This window comes from Oncorhynchus mykiss, chromosome 4 (assembly GCF_057628025.1).
Source record: "Oncorhynchus mykiss isolate SJ-2025 chromosome 4, ASM5762802v1, whole genome shotgun sequence".
Classification (NCBI taxonomy): domain Eukaryota; kingdom Metazoa; phylum Chordata; class Actinopteri; order Salmoniformes; family Salmonidae; genus Oncorhynchus; species Oncorhynchus mykiss.
In genome coordinates this window covers 3,376,580-3,393,560 of record NC_143025.1, presented here as the reverse complement: position 1 = coordinate 3,393,560, position 16,981 = coordinate 3,376,580, and the positions used below count along the sequence as shown (strand labels likewise).

The window sequence follows — 16,981 nt, the reverse complement described above, 5'->3', positions numbered from 1 at the left end:
CTGTATATAGCCTCCACATTGACTCAGTACCGTAACACCCTGTATATAGCCTCCATATTGACTCTGTACCGTAACACCCTGTATATAGCCTCCACATTGACTCAGTACCGTAACACCCTGTATATAGCCTCCATATTGACTCTGTACCGTAACACCCTGTATATAGCCTCCACATTGACTCAGTACCGTAACACCCTGTATATAGCCTCCACATTGACTCAGTACCGTAACACCCTGTATATAGCCTCCACATTGACTCAGTACCGTAACACCCTGTATATAGCCTCCACATTGACTCTGTACCGTAACACCCTGTATATAGTCTCCACATTGACTCTGTACCGGTACACCCTGTATATAGCCTCCACATTGACTCAGTACCGTAACACCCTGTATATAGCCTCCACATTGACTCTGTACCGTAACACCCTGTATATAGTCTCCACATTGACTCTGTACCGGTACACCCTGTATATAGCCTCCACATTGACTCAGTACCGTAACACCCTGTATATAGCCTCCACATTGACTCTGTACCGTAACACCCTGTATATAGTCTCCACATTGACTCTGTACCGGTACACCCTGTATATAGCCTCCACATTGACTCAGTACCGTAACACCCTGTATATAGTCTCCACATTGACTCAGTACCGTAACACCCTGTATATAGCCTCCACATTGACTCAGTACCGTAACACCCTGTATATAGTCTCCACATTGACTCTGTACCGTAACACCCTGTATATAGCCTCCACATTGACTCAGTACCGTAACACCCTGTATATAGTCTCCACATTGACTCAGTACCGTAACACCCTGTATATAGCCTCCACATTGACTCAGTACCGTAACACCCTGTATATAGCCTCCACATTGACTCAGTACCGTAACACCCTGTATATAGTCTCCACATTGACTCAGTACCGTAACACCCTGTATATAGCCTCCACATTGACTCAGTACCGTAACACCCTGTATATAGTCTCCACATTGACTCAGTACCGTAACACCCTGTATATAGCCTCCACATTGACTCAGTACCGTAACACCCTGTATATAGCCTCCACATTGACTCAGTACCGTAACACCCTGTATAATGCCTCGCTATTGTTATTTTACTGCTGCTGTTTATTTATTTGTTACTTTTATTTACAAAATTTTACTTAACACTTATTTTCTTAAAATGTCTTAAAGCACTGTTGGTTAAGGGCTTGTAAGTCAGCATTTCACAGTAAAGTAAGAACACCTGTTGTAGTCAGCATTTCACTGTAAAGTCAACACCTGTTGTAGTCAGCATTTCACAGTAAAGTCAACACCTGTTGTAGTCAGCATTTCACTGTAAAGTCAACACCTGTTGTATTCAGCATTTCACAGTAAAGTCAACACCTGTTGTAGTCAGCATTTCACAGTAAAGTCAACACCTGTTGTAGTCAGCATTTCACTGTAAAGTCAACACCTGTTGTAGTCAGCATTTCACAGTAAAGTCAACACCTGTTGTAGTCAGCATTTCACTGTAAAGTCAACACCTGTTGTAGTCAGCATTTCACTGTAAAGTCAACACCTGTTGTAGTCAGCATTTCACAGTAAAGTCAACACCTGTTGTAGTCAGCATTTCACTGTAAAGTCAACACCTGTTGTATTCAGCATTTCACAGTAAAGTCAACACCTGTTGTAGTCAGCATTTCACAGTAAAGTCAACACCTGTTGTAGTCAGCATTTCACTGTAAAGTCAACACCTGTTGTAGTCAGCATTTCACAGTAAAGTCAACACCTGTTGTAGTCAGCATTTCACTGTAAAGTCAACACCTGTTGTAGTCAGCATTTCACTGTAAAGTCAACACCTGTTGTATTCAGCATTTCACAGTAAAGTAAGAACACCTGTTGTAGTCAGCATTTCACTGTAAAGTCAACACCTGTTGTATTCAGCATTTCACAGTAAAGTAAGAACACCTGTTGTAGTCAGCATTTCACAGTAAAGTCAACACCTGTTGTAGTCAGCATTTCACTGTAAAGTAAGAACACCTGTTGTAGTCAGCATTTCACAGTAAAGTCAACACCTGTTGTAGTCAGCATTTCACTGTAAAGTAAGAACACCTGTTGTAGTCAGCATTTCACAGTAAAGTCAACACCTGTTGTATTCAGCGCATGTAACAAATAACATTTGATTTGAGGTATGAGACACCACACACACACACCTATCAACCACATGTACAACACACACACACACACACACACACGAAGCACAGAAAGGTACATGAAACACAGAGGTGAAGATAATGCCTCGACAAGCCTGTTCATTCAGACCCTTAATGATCTCTTACCATGACATAGTGACGTTGCATCTCTGTCTTCTCATTGGACAGCTTGTCGTACTCCACCTTAAGACTTTAAACAGGGAAACAAGGTGTCAATTTACAGGCGTCTCTCTGAATCCCTCCCCCACCTCCTCCACCTCCTCCCCCACCTCCTCCCCCACCTCCTCCCCCACCTCCTCCTCCCCAATGGTACCGTATTCCAATGGGCTCTGGTCCAAAGTAGTGCACTATATAGGGAATAGGGCCCTGGTCTAAAGTAGTGTATTATATAGGGAATAGGGCTCTGGTCTATAGTAGTGTACTATATAGGGAATAGGGCTCTGGTCCAAAGTAGTGCACTATATAGGGAATAGGGCCCTGGTCTATAGTAGTGTACTATATAGGGAATAGGGCTATGGTCTAAAGTAGTGTACTATATAGGGAATAAGGCTCTGGTCTAAAGTAGTGCACTATATAGGCAATAGAGTTCTATAGGGCTCTGGTCTAAAGTAGTGCACTACATAGGCAATAGGGCTCCATTAAGGACGACCTGCTGTGCCGGCACCTTCAATAAATCACTGTCAGTCAGTCTAGTTTGAAAACACTTTACACATTGTTGCATTTGTCAACTTCAGCGCCTTAATTTTCTGAAAACGGCAGCAACATTGAGCGGTCAAACACAGGGCTAATTAACTCTCCTGATTTAGATGAGTTTGCAAATAATAAAGTAGAGCCAGGTAATATAAAACGCTCTGTTGAAATCAGATCTCGCTCCGTGTCTGTAAGAGACAATTACCACAGTGAAGATTCGGGCCAAAGATTTTGAACCATATCCAAGCTTTTCCATATTGATGGACTAGCACCTAAAAGGAAATCACAAACGTAGCGAATTCAGTTCGGGATGACACGCAAAACTCTATGTCGACCATTTATTGAATTTATTTTTTTACAGGGAGCACGTGTGTGAGTTGAACAATTTCGGGAGTACACAAAATAAATTTAGGAGAACAATGAAAAAAATATTTTTAGGTAATAAGACGTTTTTCATTTGCAGTAGTGAGGCAAGACAGTGGTGAATCTCCACTCGGGGGGGGAGGGGGGGGGGGGCTGCTGTACAGTGAAGTAAATCATCTGGGTGATGCATTTCCAAAGGCACACTTGGTGCTCCTAAATTTTAATTCCAGGGCGCAGCTGAAGACATTTAGCCACATATGCTGGTAGAATGGCCGTACTGCAAAAGCCCTGGAAAGGCTACCATATTGCAATGAAATAGGCTTATATGTGACTTGTTACCTGTGATACTGGGCCTGCAGGAACTGACCAGTTATCTGTGATACTGGGCCTGCAGGAACTGACCAGTTATCTGTGATACTGGGCCTGCAGGAACTGACTAGTTTACCTGTGGTATTGGGCCTGCAGGAACTAACTAGTTACCTGTGGTACTGGGCCTGCATGGAACTAACTAGTTACCTGTGATACTGGGCCTGCAGGAACTGACTAGTTACCTGTGATACTGGGCCTGCAGGAACTGACTAGTTACCTGTGGTATTGGGCCTGCAGGAACTGACTAGTTTACCTGTGATACTGGGCCTGCAGGAACTGACTAGTTACCTGTGATACTGGGCCTGCAGGAACTGACTAGTTTACCTGTGATATTGGGCCTGCAGGAACTGACTAGTTACCTGTGATACTGGGCCTGCAGGATCTAACTATTTACCTGTGGTACTGGGCCTGCAGGAACTGACTAGTTTACCTGTGATACTGGGCCTGCAGGAACTGACTAGTTACCTGTGATACTGGGCCTGCAGGATCTAACTATTTACCTGTGGTACTGGGCCTGCAGGAACTGACTAGTTTACCTGTGATACTGGGCCTGCAGGAACTGACTAGTTACCTGTGGTACTGGGCCTGCAGGAACTGACTAGTTACCTGTGATACTGGGCCTGCAGGAACTGACTAGTTACCTGTGGTACTGGGCCTGCAGGAACTGACTAGTTACCTGTGATACTGGGCCTGCAGGAACTGACTAGTTACCTGTGATACTGGGCCTGCAGGAACTGACTAGTTACCTGTGGTACTGGGCCTGCAGGAACTGACTATTTACCTGTGGTACTGGGCCTGCAGGAACTGACTAGTTTACCTGTGATACTGGGCCTGCAGGAACTGACTAGTTACCTGTGATACTGGGCCTGCAGGAACTGACTAGTTACCTGTGGTATTGGGCCTGCAGGAACTGACTAGTTACCTGTGATACTGGGCCTGCAGGATCTAACTATTTACCTGTGGTACTGGGCCTGCAGGAACTGACTAGTTTACCTGTGATACTGGGCCTGCAGGAACTGACTAGTTACCTGTGATACTGGGCCTGCAGGAACTGACTAGTTACCTGTGGTATTGGGCCTGCAGGAACTGACTAGTTTACCTGTGATACTGGGCCTGCAGGAACTGACTAGTTTACCTGTGATACTGGGCCTGCAGGAACTGACTAGTTTACCTGTGATACTGGGCCTGCAGGAACTGACTAGTTTACCTGTGATACTGGGCCTGCAGGAACTGACTAGTTTACCTGTGGTACTGGGCCTGCAGGAACTGACTAGTTTACCTGTGATACTGGGCCTGCATGGAACTAACTAGTTATCTGTGATATTGGGCCTGCATGGAACTAACTAGTTATCTGTGATACTGGGCCTGCAGGAACTAACTAGTTATCTGTGATACTGGGCCTGCAGGAACTGACTAGCTAACTGTGGTACTGGGCCTGCAGGAACTGACTAGTTACCTGTGATACTGGGCCTGCAGGAACTGACTAGTTTACCTGTGATACTGGGCCTGCAGGAACTGACTAGTTAACTGTGATACTGGGCCTGCAGGAACTGACTAGTTAACTGTGATATTGGGCCTGCAGGAACTGACTAGTTACCTGTGATACTGGGCCTGCAGGAACTGACTAGTTTACCTGTGATACTGGGCCTGCAGGAACTGACTAGTTACCTGTGGTATTGGGCCTGCAGGAACTGACTAGTTACCTGTGATACTGGGCCTGCAGGAACTGACTAGTTACCTGTGATACTGGGCCTGCAGGAACTGACTAGTTACCTGTGATACTGGGCCTGCAGGAACTGACTAGTTACCTGTGATACTGGGCCTGCAGGAACTGACTAGTTTACCTGTGGTACTGGGCCTGCAGGAACTGACTAGTTTACCTGTGGTACTGGGCCTGCAGGAACTAACTAGTTTACCTGTGGTATTGGGCCTGCAGGAACTGACTAGTTACCTGTGATACTGGGCCTGCAGGAACTGACTAGTTACCTGTGGTATTGGGCCTGCAGGAACTGACTAGTTACCTGTGATACTGGGCCTGCAGGAACTGACTAGTTACCTGTGGTATTGGGCCTGCAGGAACTGACTAGTTACCTGTGATACAAGCCAGCAGGAACTGACTAGTTTACCTGTGGTACTGGGCCTGCAGGAACTAACTAGTTTACCTGTGGTATTGGGCCTGCAGGAACTGACTAGTTACCTGTGATACTGGGCCTGCAGGAACTGACTAGTTACCTGTGATACTGGGCCTGCATGGAACTGACTAGTTACCTGTGGTATTGGGCCTGCAGGAACTGACTAGTTACCTGTGGTATTGGGCCTGCAGGAACTGACTAGTTACCTGTGATACTGGGCCTGCAGGAACTGACTAGTTTACCTGTGATATTGGGCCTGCAGGAACTGACTAGTTTACCTGTGATACTGGGCCTGCAGGAACTGACTAGTTACCTGTGATACTGGGCCTGCAGGAACTGACTAGTTACCTGTGATACTGGGCCTGCAGGAACTAACTAGTTATCTGTGATACTGGGCCTGCATGGAACTGACTAGTTATCTGTGATATTGGGCCTGCATGGAACTAACTAGTTACCTGTGATATTGGGCCTGCATGGAACTAACTAGTTATCTGTGATACTGGGCCTGCAGGAACTAACTAGTTACCTGTGATATTGGGCCTGCATGGAACTAACTAGTTATCTGTGATACTGGGCCTGCAGGAACTAACTAGTTACCTGTGATACTGGGCCTGCAGGAACTAACTAGTTACCTGTGATATTGGGCCTGCATGGAACTAACTAGTTACCTGTGGTACTGGGCCTGCAGGAACTGACCAGTTATCTGTGATATTGGGCCTGCAGGAACTAACTAGTTATCTGTGATACTGGGCCTGCAGGAACTGACCAGTTATCTGTGATATTGGGCCTGCAGGAACTGACCAGTTATCTGTGATATTGGGCCTGCAGGAACTGACTAGTTACCTGTGATACTGGGCCTGCAGGAACTAACTAGTTATCTGTGATATTGGGCCTGCAGGAACTGACTAGTTACCTGTGATACTGGGCCTGCAGGAACTAACTAGTTACCTGTGATACTGGGCCTGCAGGAACTAACTAGTTACCTGTGGTACTGGGCCTGCAGGAACTAACTAGTTATCTGTGATATTGGGCCTGCAGGGAACTAACTAGTTACCTGTGATACTGGGCCTGCAGGAACTGACTAGTTTACCTGTGATACTGGGCCTGCAGGAACTGACTAGTTTACCTGTGATACTGGGCCTGCAGGAACTAACTAGTTACCTGTGATACTGGGCCTGCAGGAACTGACTAGTTTACCTGTGATACTGGGCCTGCAGGAACTGACTAGTTTACCTGTGATACTGGGCCTGCAGGAACTGACTAGTTTACCTGTGATACTGGGCCTGCAGGGAACTAACTAGTTACCTGTGATACTGGGCCTGCAGGAACTGACTAGTTTACCTGTGATACTGGGCCTGCAGGATCTAACTATTTACCTGTGGTACTGGGCCTGCAGGAACTGACTAGTTTACCTGTGATACTGGGCCTGCAGGAACTGACTAGTTTACCTGTGGTACTGGGCCTGCAGGGAACTAACTAGTTACCTGTGATACTGGGCCTGCAGGATCTAACTATTTACCTGTGGTACTGGGCCTGCAGGAACTGACTAGTTTACCTGTGATACTGGGCCTGCAGGAACTGACTAGTTTACCTGTGGTACTGGGCCTGCAGGAACTGACTAGTTTACCTGTGATACTGGGCCTGCAGGAACTGACTAGTTTACCTGTGATACTGGGCCTGCAGGAACTGACTAGTTTACCTGTGATACTGGGCCTGCAGGGAACTAACTAGTTACCTGTGATACTGGGCCTGCAGGATCTAACTATTTACCTGTGGTACTGGGCCTGCAGGAACTGACTAGTTACCTGTGGTACTGGGCCTGCAGGAACTGACTAGTTTACCTGTGATACTGGGCCTGCAGGAACTGACTAGTTTACCTGTGATACTGGGCCTGCAGGAACTGACTAGTTTACCTGTGATACTGGGCCTGCAGGAACTGACTAGTTTACCTGTGGTACTGGGCCTGCAGGAACTGACTAGTTTACCTGTGATACTGGGCCTGCAGGAACTAACTAGTTACCTGTGATACTGGGCCTGCAGGAACTGACTAGTTTACCTGTGATACTGGGCCTGCAGGAACTGACTAGTTTACCTGTGATACTGGGCCTGCAGGAACTGACTAGTTTACCTGTGGTACTGGGCCTGCAGGAACTGACTAGTTTACCTGTGATACTGGGCCTGCAGGAACTGACTAGTTTACCTGTGATACTGGGCCTGCAGGAACTGACTAGTTTACCTGTGATACTGGGCCTGCAGGAACTGACTAGTTTACCTGTGGTACTGGGCCTGCAGGAACTGACTAGTTTACCTGTGATACTGGGCCTGCAGGAACTGACTAGTTACCTGTGATACTGGGCCTGCAGGAACTAACTAGTTACCTGTGATACTGGGCCTGCATGGAACTAACTAGTTACCTGTGATACTGGGCCTGCAGGAACTGACTAGTTACCTGTGATACTGGGCCTGAAGGATCTAACTATTTACCTGTGATACTGGGCCTGCAGGAACTGACTATTTACCTGTGATATTGGGCCTGCACGGAACTAACTAGTTACCTGTGATATTGGGCCTGCATGGAACTGACTAGTTATCTGTGATATTGGGCCTGCATGGAACTGACTAGTTATCTGTGATATTGGGCCTGCATGGAACTAACCAGTTATCTGTGATATTGGGCCTGCATGGAACTAACTAGTTATCTGTGATATTGGGCCTGCACGGAACTAACTAGTTATCTGTGATATTGGGCCTGCAGGAACTGACTAGTTACCTGTGATACTGGGCCTGCAGGAACTGAAACTCGTCCTTGATCCTGTCGCAGGACTCTGCTACGGTGAACTTGAACCCAGGTTGACTCGGCTGACCATGTCCAGGTGCCTGAACCAACAAGAGGAGAACATCACATGGTCAGGTGAGATCATTAGAAAGGAGAGATATGATGCACACGCAACAAATACAAGTTTAATCTTCACATTTATTGAATTTAATAGGCTATATTCAGCCCATCATTAGGACAAGTGTATATATATATCAGCCCATCATTAGGACAGGTATCTGTATCTCAGCCCATCATTAGGACAGGTGTAAGTATTTCAGCCCATCATTAGGACAGGTATATGTATTTCAGCCCATCATTAGGACAGGTGTATGTATTTCAGCCCATCATTGGGACAGGTGTATATATATATTTCAGCCCATCATTAGGACAGGTGTAAATATATATTAGCCCATCATTAGGACAGGTGTAAATATATCAACACATTATTAGGACATGTGTATATTTCATCCCATCATTAGGACAGGTGTATATATATATATCAGACCATTCATTAGGACAGGTGTAAATTTCAGCCCATCATTAGGACAGGACATGTGTATTTTTGACACTAGATTGGTCAGCCTGTGTCACAGTGTCTCATAGATTAAATGGGGCATCAGTATTTCACATTGGATGGACAGGAGGCATAAAATCTGTATTCCACCCTGTCTGCTGTTTGGCACTCTGGGACAGTGCTGAAGTGTCTCAGATCTGGTATCAGCCCCCCCCCCAAAAAAACTGATCCTAGATCTGGACTTCTCCTCCGAAACACGATGTGAACACAGGATTTCATTCATAGATCTAGCTATTATTTGTGTTCCAGATTATAATGAGTGTTTGTCTACGGGTCCATCTGGGGTAACTAACATAACACTCCTAGCTACTGCGGTAGCTATGCCAACAGTAGCGTTCTGACAAAGGGAGGGACTGATATTTTTTTTTTTTAAATAACATTTTTTTACAAGCAGCTCCAGACGTGCAGCTCTTGTAATGCCGAGCATAAACACCATCACATTCACAGCGTTTCACTTCGCATGGATGGATGGATGGATGGGTTGACAGTGCCAGAGAAGAGAGGTTTGGTCTAAAACACTTTTTGGTTTTGTTTATGTGGGTATATAGCCCGTAAACAATCATCTCTCCAACATCACCCCATTAGACACACACAAATTTGACTTCTGATACGAGTACGATAGCTAATATTGTTGTTAATGTAGCTAGCTAGCTACAGCAAGAGTGTCGCAATAATATTTCAGTTCGCTTTAGTTCAAGGCAACATTATGATGAAAAATCTTTTGAAAAGACAGATAGCGAGAACAAGACTCAGTTGTTGTAGGACTCTCCTCTCAAAATAAAAGAGAAGGATCAAACATTAGAAAAAGGAGGCAACAACGTACGGGATGTCGGCCCTGAGGATACATCTTCGAATGGATCCTTTGTTTATTTGGATGGGAGAAGCGACAGCTTCGGGTCGTCCTGGTGATGAGACGGTCAGAGTCTGGCTGGTCTCTGCTCCTCTCACAACAACTGTGGTGGAGGTGGAGGGGTGGTGAGGTGGTGGAGGAGGGGGAGGAGGTGGTGGTGGAGGAGGTGGACGGGGAGGTGGTGGTGGAGGAGGAGGAGGTGGACGGGGAGGTGGTGGTGGAGGAGGAGGGGGTGGTGGAGGAGGAGGTGGACGGGGAGGTGGTGGAGGAGGGGGAGGTGGACGGGGACGTGGTGGAGGAGGGGGAGGAGGTGGTGGTGGAGGAGGAGGTGGACGGGGAGGTGGTGGTGGAGGAGGAGGGGGAGGTGGTGGAGGAGGGGGAGGAGGTGGAGGAGGAGGAGGAGGTGGACAGGGAGGTGGTGGAGGAGGGGGAGGTGGTGGTGGAGGAGGAGGGGGTAGTGGAGGAGGAGGAGGTGGAGGGGGGGGGAAGAGGGGATAGTGGAGGAGGTGGTGGAGGAGGAGGAGGAGATGGACGGGGAGGTGGTGGAGGAGGGGGAGGAGGTGGTAGTGGAGGAGGAGGTGGAGGAGGAGGGGTAGGGGAGGAGGAGGAGGATCTGGAGGAGGTGGTGGTGGAGGGGGAGGTGGAGGAGGAGGTGGGGGGGGAGGTGGGGGAGGTGGAGGAGGAGGTGGGGGGGGAGGTGGAGGAGAACTCTTCAAAATCCTTCGTTGAAGACGCGATTTAATCTGTTGGTTGAAAACAGGAGAAGGAAGATTTCAGCCCAAACTGGCTGATAAAAATAATCAGTGGGCAAAAACTGTTATAGGCTAAAAGGATATGTATTACAACAACAACAACAACATACACATGATCATCATTAACTAGCTAACAACAGTAGTTAACATGAGATAGTGCCACATTATTTTTCACACCAGCAGCAGTGTGTTCGATCGTAACCACAGTGTGGCTGTAAATTCCACTTTCACAAACTTGATACAGCAACGACGGCTGGTTTAACGGGAAGTACAACCCCCTTGTTTAGCTAGTCCAAACCTCAGCTAGTATACCCAGCGCTAGTCTCTTACCTGTGTGTTTAGTACTCAGAGGATTTGATGTCAAAAGTACACGAATCCGCTTTTAAATCCGTCCCAAAAGGAAGAGAGGGGAGTGGGGGTGTCTGGATGGCGAGAAGGTTCCTGGATCAACGCAGACCACACCGGGCATCCTCTCCCGGTGCACCCTGCTTCTCTCTCGGTCTAGGGCTAAGTTAGCCCATGAAATACGGTCCGGTTCAAGACGAAACGATTTCTCTAGTTTACTTACTGTACTTGAGACGTTTTTTAAATTTATTTTTTTGTGTGGGGGGGAAGATGGCTGCTGCTTTAATCCAAAGGTAATGTTCTCATGTACGTCTTCCCCCTCGAATTTGAAAACGTAGCTAACATGGTTAAATAAGAGTTACTCCTTTTCGATAATTGTCACATATCGCAGTTTATCCACAGCAAGCCTTTTTGTCCACCCCCGTCCGGGTCGGTGCCACACACACAGGCATTCTACAGCACCGGGGCTGAAACGGTCGTGAAAGCGCGTCTCTGTCTGTCCAATCAGATTTGCTCTGAATTCTCTGATAGGCTCAGGGGCCCTAAACCAGAGTTCTCTGATATAGGCTCAGGGGCCTATCAGAGAACGATGTCCCCACGTGGGGGCACTCGGTTTCCACTTGAGCGTTCGTTTTGGGACGCGATCTTTTCCCCCTCGTCAGAGGAGTCTGTTGAAATCAAAGTGACGTAGGGTAAGGACGGCCTCGGAGGGATTTAAAAGCTGATAGACATAATACTGCTTTATAGTTCATTACTGGTTACTTAATGGTTGCCCGGACTATCTGCACCAACGCTATATTGCACAGCCGCTATGCATGAGGGTTTTATATATATATATATATATATATATATATATATATATATATATATATATATATACACCACGAAGCTATATACACACACATATGCATACTGACACAACACAAACAAACATACACACACACTTTTACACTCGTCAAATGCTGCTGCTAATCTGTAATTTATTTTACTCTTATTGTTATCTATCCTGATGTCCAGTCACTTTACCCTGTCTTCATGTACATATCTACTTCAAATACCTTATTTCTATCTATCCTGATGACTAGTCACTTTACCCTGCCTTCATGTACATATCTACCTCCAATACCTTATTTCTATCTATCCTGATGACTAGTCACTCTATCCTGCCTTCATGTACATATCTACCTCAAATACCTCATTATTATCTATCCTGATGACTAGTCACTCTATCCTGCCTTCATGTACATATCTACCTCCAATACCTCGTACCTCTGCACAATGATCTAGAACTGGTACTCCCTGTATATGGCTCCACATTGATCTGGTACTTCCTGTATATAGCTCCACATTGATCTGGTACTTCCTGTATATAGCTCCATATTGATCTGGTACTGGTACTCCCTGTATATAGCTCCACATTGATCTGGTACTGGTACTCCCTGTATAGAGCTCGAAATTGATCTGACACTCCCTGTATATAGCTCCATATTGATCTGGTACTCCCTGTATATAGCTCCACATTGATCTGGTACTTCCTGTATATAGCTCCACATTGATCTGGTACTTCCTGTATATAGCTCCACATTGATCTGGAACTCCCTGTATATAGCTTCACATTGATCTGGTACTTCCTGTATATAGCTCAATATTGATCTGGTACTCCCTGTATATAGCTCCACATTGATCTGGTACTCCCTGTATATAGCTCCACATTGATCTGATACTCCCTGTATATAGCTCCATATTGATCTGGTACTCCCTGTATATAGCTCCACATTGATCTGGTACTTCCTGTATATAGCTCCACATTGATCTGGTACTCCCTGTATATAGCTCCACATTGATCTGGTACTCCCTGTATATAGCTCCACATTGATCTGATACTCCCTGTATATAGCTCCATATTGATCTGGTACTCCCTGTATATAGCTCCACATTGATCTGGTACTTCCTGTATATAGCTCCACATTGATCTGGTACTTCCTGTATATAGCTCCACATTGATCTGGTACTTCCTGTATATAGCTCCATGTTGATCTGGTACTGGTACTCCCTGTATATGCTCCATATTGATCTGGTACTTCCTGTATATAGCTCCATGTTGATCTGGTACTTCCTGTATATAGCTCCACATTGATCTGGTACTTCCTGTATATAGCTCCATGTTGATCTGGTACTGGTACTCCCTGTATATGCTCCATATTGATATGGTACTTCCTGTATATAGCTCCATGTTGATCTGGTACTTCCTGTATATCGGTCCACATTGATCTGGTACTTCCTGTATATAGCTCCATGTTGATCTGGTACTTCCTGTATATCGGTCCACATTCTTGTGTATTTTATTCCTCTTTTTCTACTATCAATCTTTGTATCATTACTTTTTAACTCTGCATCGTTGGGAAGGGTTCCTAAACAAGCATTTCACGGTTAAATCTACACCCGTTGCATTCAGCACATGTGACAAATAAAATGTTATTTTCACCGGTTTCCTCCTGTCACGTGACCAATTCGCTGGCCGGTGCAGTCAAATGGAACGCACCTAAAATGATATCTGACGTCATCCTTTTCGCCCTATCCTACATTTTTTTTTTTTTTGTCGACGTTATTGTAACTACGAGAATATTAAGTCAACATACTTCCTCTGCATATTCTATAGATGTGCTTAGTCTCTTTTTTAAAAAATTTTGCAAGCATTTTTGAATTTGCGATATGCCATAGGCCTACATTTCAAAATATGTGCTCTCCGTTCAGAACAAACAGTTCGGCTGCGCCTGCTCGTTGCCTGGGTACGGTCTGAAAGGAGTGGCACGAGAGCTAAACATCCGGTACCCAGGCTATCCTGCGAAGTGCGAACTATGTCCTTTGATGCATGTAATAGTGCATTTTTGGGTAAATGGGTAACATCACGTGGGTAAGATTATGCAGGCGTTGTCTCATCATAATCATTGAACCATTCACGAATTTCTATTACGGTTCATCTAGCTACAAACCCTGAATACGTAATTAGCCTTATAGGCTATATAGAAAATAAATGCCTAGCCACAATGGTTCCTCATCTTTTTTCGGTTACTGAACTACCACCTGAATTTTGCTCTGCCAGGAATACCCCTGAAGTACCTCTTCGTGTGCATTTTATTAGTAAGCCCTATGGTCTCATGAGTCCTCTCAATTACCCCTGTGGAAAGGCCAAGTAACCAGGTTTGAGAACGAAGTACTGGCCTAATGGATATATGGTTATTAAATTGCTGTTTACTAAAATGCACAGCATCTTAACAACATATAGATCAGAGTGTACATGTCAACATCTGGATGTTGCTGAGCTCGGGATGATTGTTCAGGATCTGATCTGCGTGAACGACATTTTAACAAGCTTTCGCATGCCTGAGCTCGCACAGAGCTCCACAATTTACAGCGGCTCTGACCCACGTGGGCTCCCTTCACCAGACTTTACAAGCTCCTCGTCCAATCGCCGCGCAGCACTCTTACTCGCTCGATTTCTATTGGTCGGGTTGTTTCAAGCCTGTTTACGCAAGAGCTAGGCTGTCAATCAAGGCCACGCGGGGGGTCAAAAGCACTAACAAAATGTCTGCTCCTCGGTCCGGGGTACTGCTCTGGCGGTGAATAGTGGGGGCTGCCCGGAATGCTTCATTAATTATCTTAGAATGTCTTTCCTTTCCAGTCCAAACAATCTGTTCTGTTAGGCACCACGTGGTAATGAGAGTCTAGATTAAACAATAGGGGAGGGAGGGAGGGGGGGGGGGGGGGGCATGAAAACACTTACTAACGAGCTGAAGTGCTGTTTGTTGTTATCTACAAGGAATTCATTAATTCAATGATCAAACAACGATGGGAATGAAATCAACATATTCTGTTCATGTAATCTTACTAGTGGCGACTGGAATGCGATTTACGTTCCACAAACAGTCCAATGAGCAACGGAATAATTCAGGTGTGATCGTGTCAGTTGGAACATGCAATAGAGTATTACGTAAAGCCATATGATAAGTAAATTGTATTCAGTTGATAGGCTATGTTTACATATGATGAAAAGGTCATGAATTCATTGTAAAGTACTGTACATCCTTCTTCAACCGTCACTAAACACTACAATTTTATTTGATTTGAAACACAAACTATCAAAATTACAGTTTGAATCTCTCGCTACATATATATATGATCAAGCATCAAATCAAATCCAATTTTATTTGTCACATACACATGGTTAGAAGATGTTAATGTGAGTGTAGCGAAATGCTTGTGCTTCTAGTTCCGACAATGCAGTAATAACCAACAAGTAATCTAACTAACAATTCCAAAACTACTGTCTTGTACACAGTGTAAGGGGATAAAGAATATGTACATAAAGATATATGAATGAGTGATGGTACAGAGCGGCATAGGCAAGATACAGTAGATGGTATCGAGTGCAGTATATACATATGAGATGAGTATGTAAATAGTGTAGCTTTGCTGGTATTTGTGGTGTAGGTTAGGAACTACACAGTGAAACACATTAAGATATGAGAATGACTGAACACAATTGCCTAAATTTGATTTGATTCTCGCCAACAAGCAAAGGGCTGTGGGCTGTGTGTGTTATTTCCAAGGAAGAGAGAAGAAGAACTGGTCTGTGAGAAATTCGAGCAGTATTGTACACAGGCTAATCTTTCACAGGCTACCTACCGCCCACATGCCTTTCAATAGAGAGTGATCTTAGGAGGGAAGTCCACTGTGTGCAGCTTACGCTGCACTGACATAAATAACATGAACACATCTACTTCTACTAAGCTTCTCGGTAAAGCAGTACAATCAAGTCAGCCTCCCAGATGAAAAGTGCTGAAAATAACCCACGTTAACATACGTAAATAGCTTAAATCAAATTTATTTATTTAGCCCTTCGTACATCAGCTGATATCTCAAAGTGCTGTACAGAAACCCAGCCTAAAACGTAGCTTAATAAGAAACAAGGTTCACAAAGTCAATAACTTGCTTGTGACAGATGACATTCATATTCTGATCATCTCTGAAAAACTCACTTAGATAATACCTTTGATAACACAGTGGTAGCAATACATGGTTATGACATCTACAGAAAAGACAGAACTGCCGAAGGTGGAGGTGTTGCTGTTTATATTCAGAACCACATTCCTGTAAAGCTTAGAGAGGATCTCATGTTAAATACTGTTGAGCTAATATGGCTACAGGTCCATCTGCCTCAACCTAAAGCCCCTTCTGGTGGGAAGCTGCTATAGACCACCAAGTGTTAACAGTCAGTATCTGGATAATGTTAGATACTGTTGAAGTAATATGGCTACAGGTTCACCTGCCTCACCTAAAGCCCATTCTGGTGGGAAGCTGCTATAGACAGTCAGTATCTGGATAATGTTAAATACTGTTGTAGTAATATGGCTACAGGTTCACCTGCCTCACCTAAAGCCCATTCTGGTGGGAAGCTGCTATAGACAGTCAGTATCTGGATAATGTGTGAAATGCTTGATAATGTATGTGATTTGAACAAAGAGATATATTTTCTGGGTGATTTAAATATTGCCTGGCTTTCATCAGGCTGCTCACTCAAGAAAAACCTTCAAACTGTAACCAGTACCTGGAACCTGGTTCAGGTTATCAGTCAACCTACCAGGGTCGTTACAAACAACCTGGTTCAGGTTATCAGTCAACCTACCAGGGTAGTTACAAACAACCTGGTTCAGGTTATCAGTCAACCTACCAGGGTAGTTACAAACAGAACAGGAATTAAATCATCAACGTGTATTGATCACACTCTCATCAATGCTGCAGAAATGAGCTTGAAAGCAGCATCCAAATCCATAGGATGTAGTGATGATAATATAGTAGAAATATCTAGGAAAACCACAGTTCCAAAGGC

The 16,981-nt window shown here is 45.0% G+C and overlaps 1 protein-coding gene across 2 annotated transcripts in view; it reads right to left on the bottom strand.

The window, feature by feature from the left end:
• tle3a (TLE family member 3, transcriptional corepressor a) overlaps window positions 1–10,218 on the bottom strand; it is a 129,969-nt gene extending 119,751 nt beyond the window's left edge. Inside the window, exons 1-3 of one of the 2 annotated variants that reach the window (XM_090230836.1) lie at window positions 9,968–10,218; window positions 8,523–8,629; window positions 2,325–2,388 (exon numbers count right to left, since the gene is read on the bottom strand). In XM_090230836.1, the coding sequence (XP_090086962.1) occupies window positions 2,325–2,388; window positions 8,523–8,629; window positions 9,968–9,991 (195 nt within the window). In that variant the 5' untranslated portion in view covers window positions 9,992–10,218. The remainder of the gene's footprint in view (window positions 1–2,324; window positions 2,389–8,522; window positions 8,630–9,967) is intronic. The other variant, XM_036968662.2, reaches the window with a different exon arrangement.
• Between the last annotated feature and the right edge of the window lie 6,763 nt (window positions 10,219–16,981).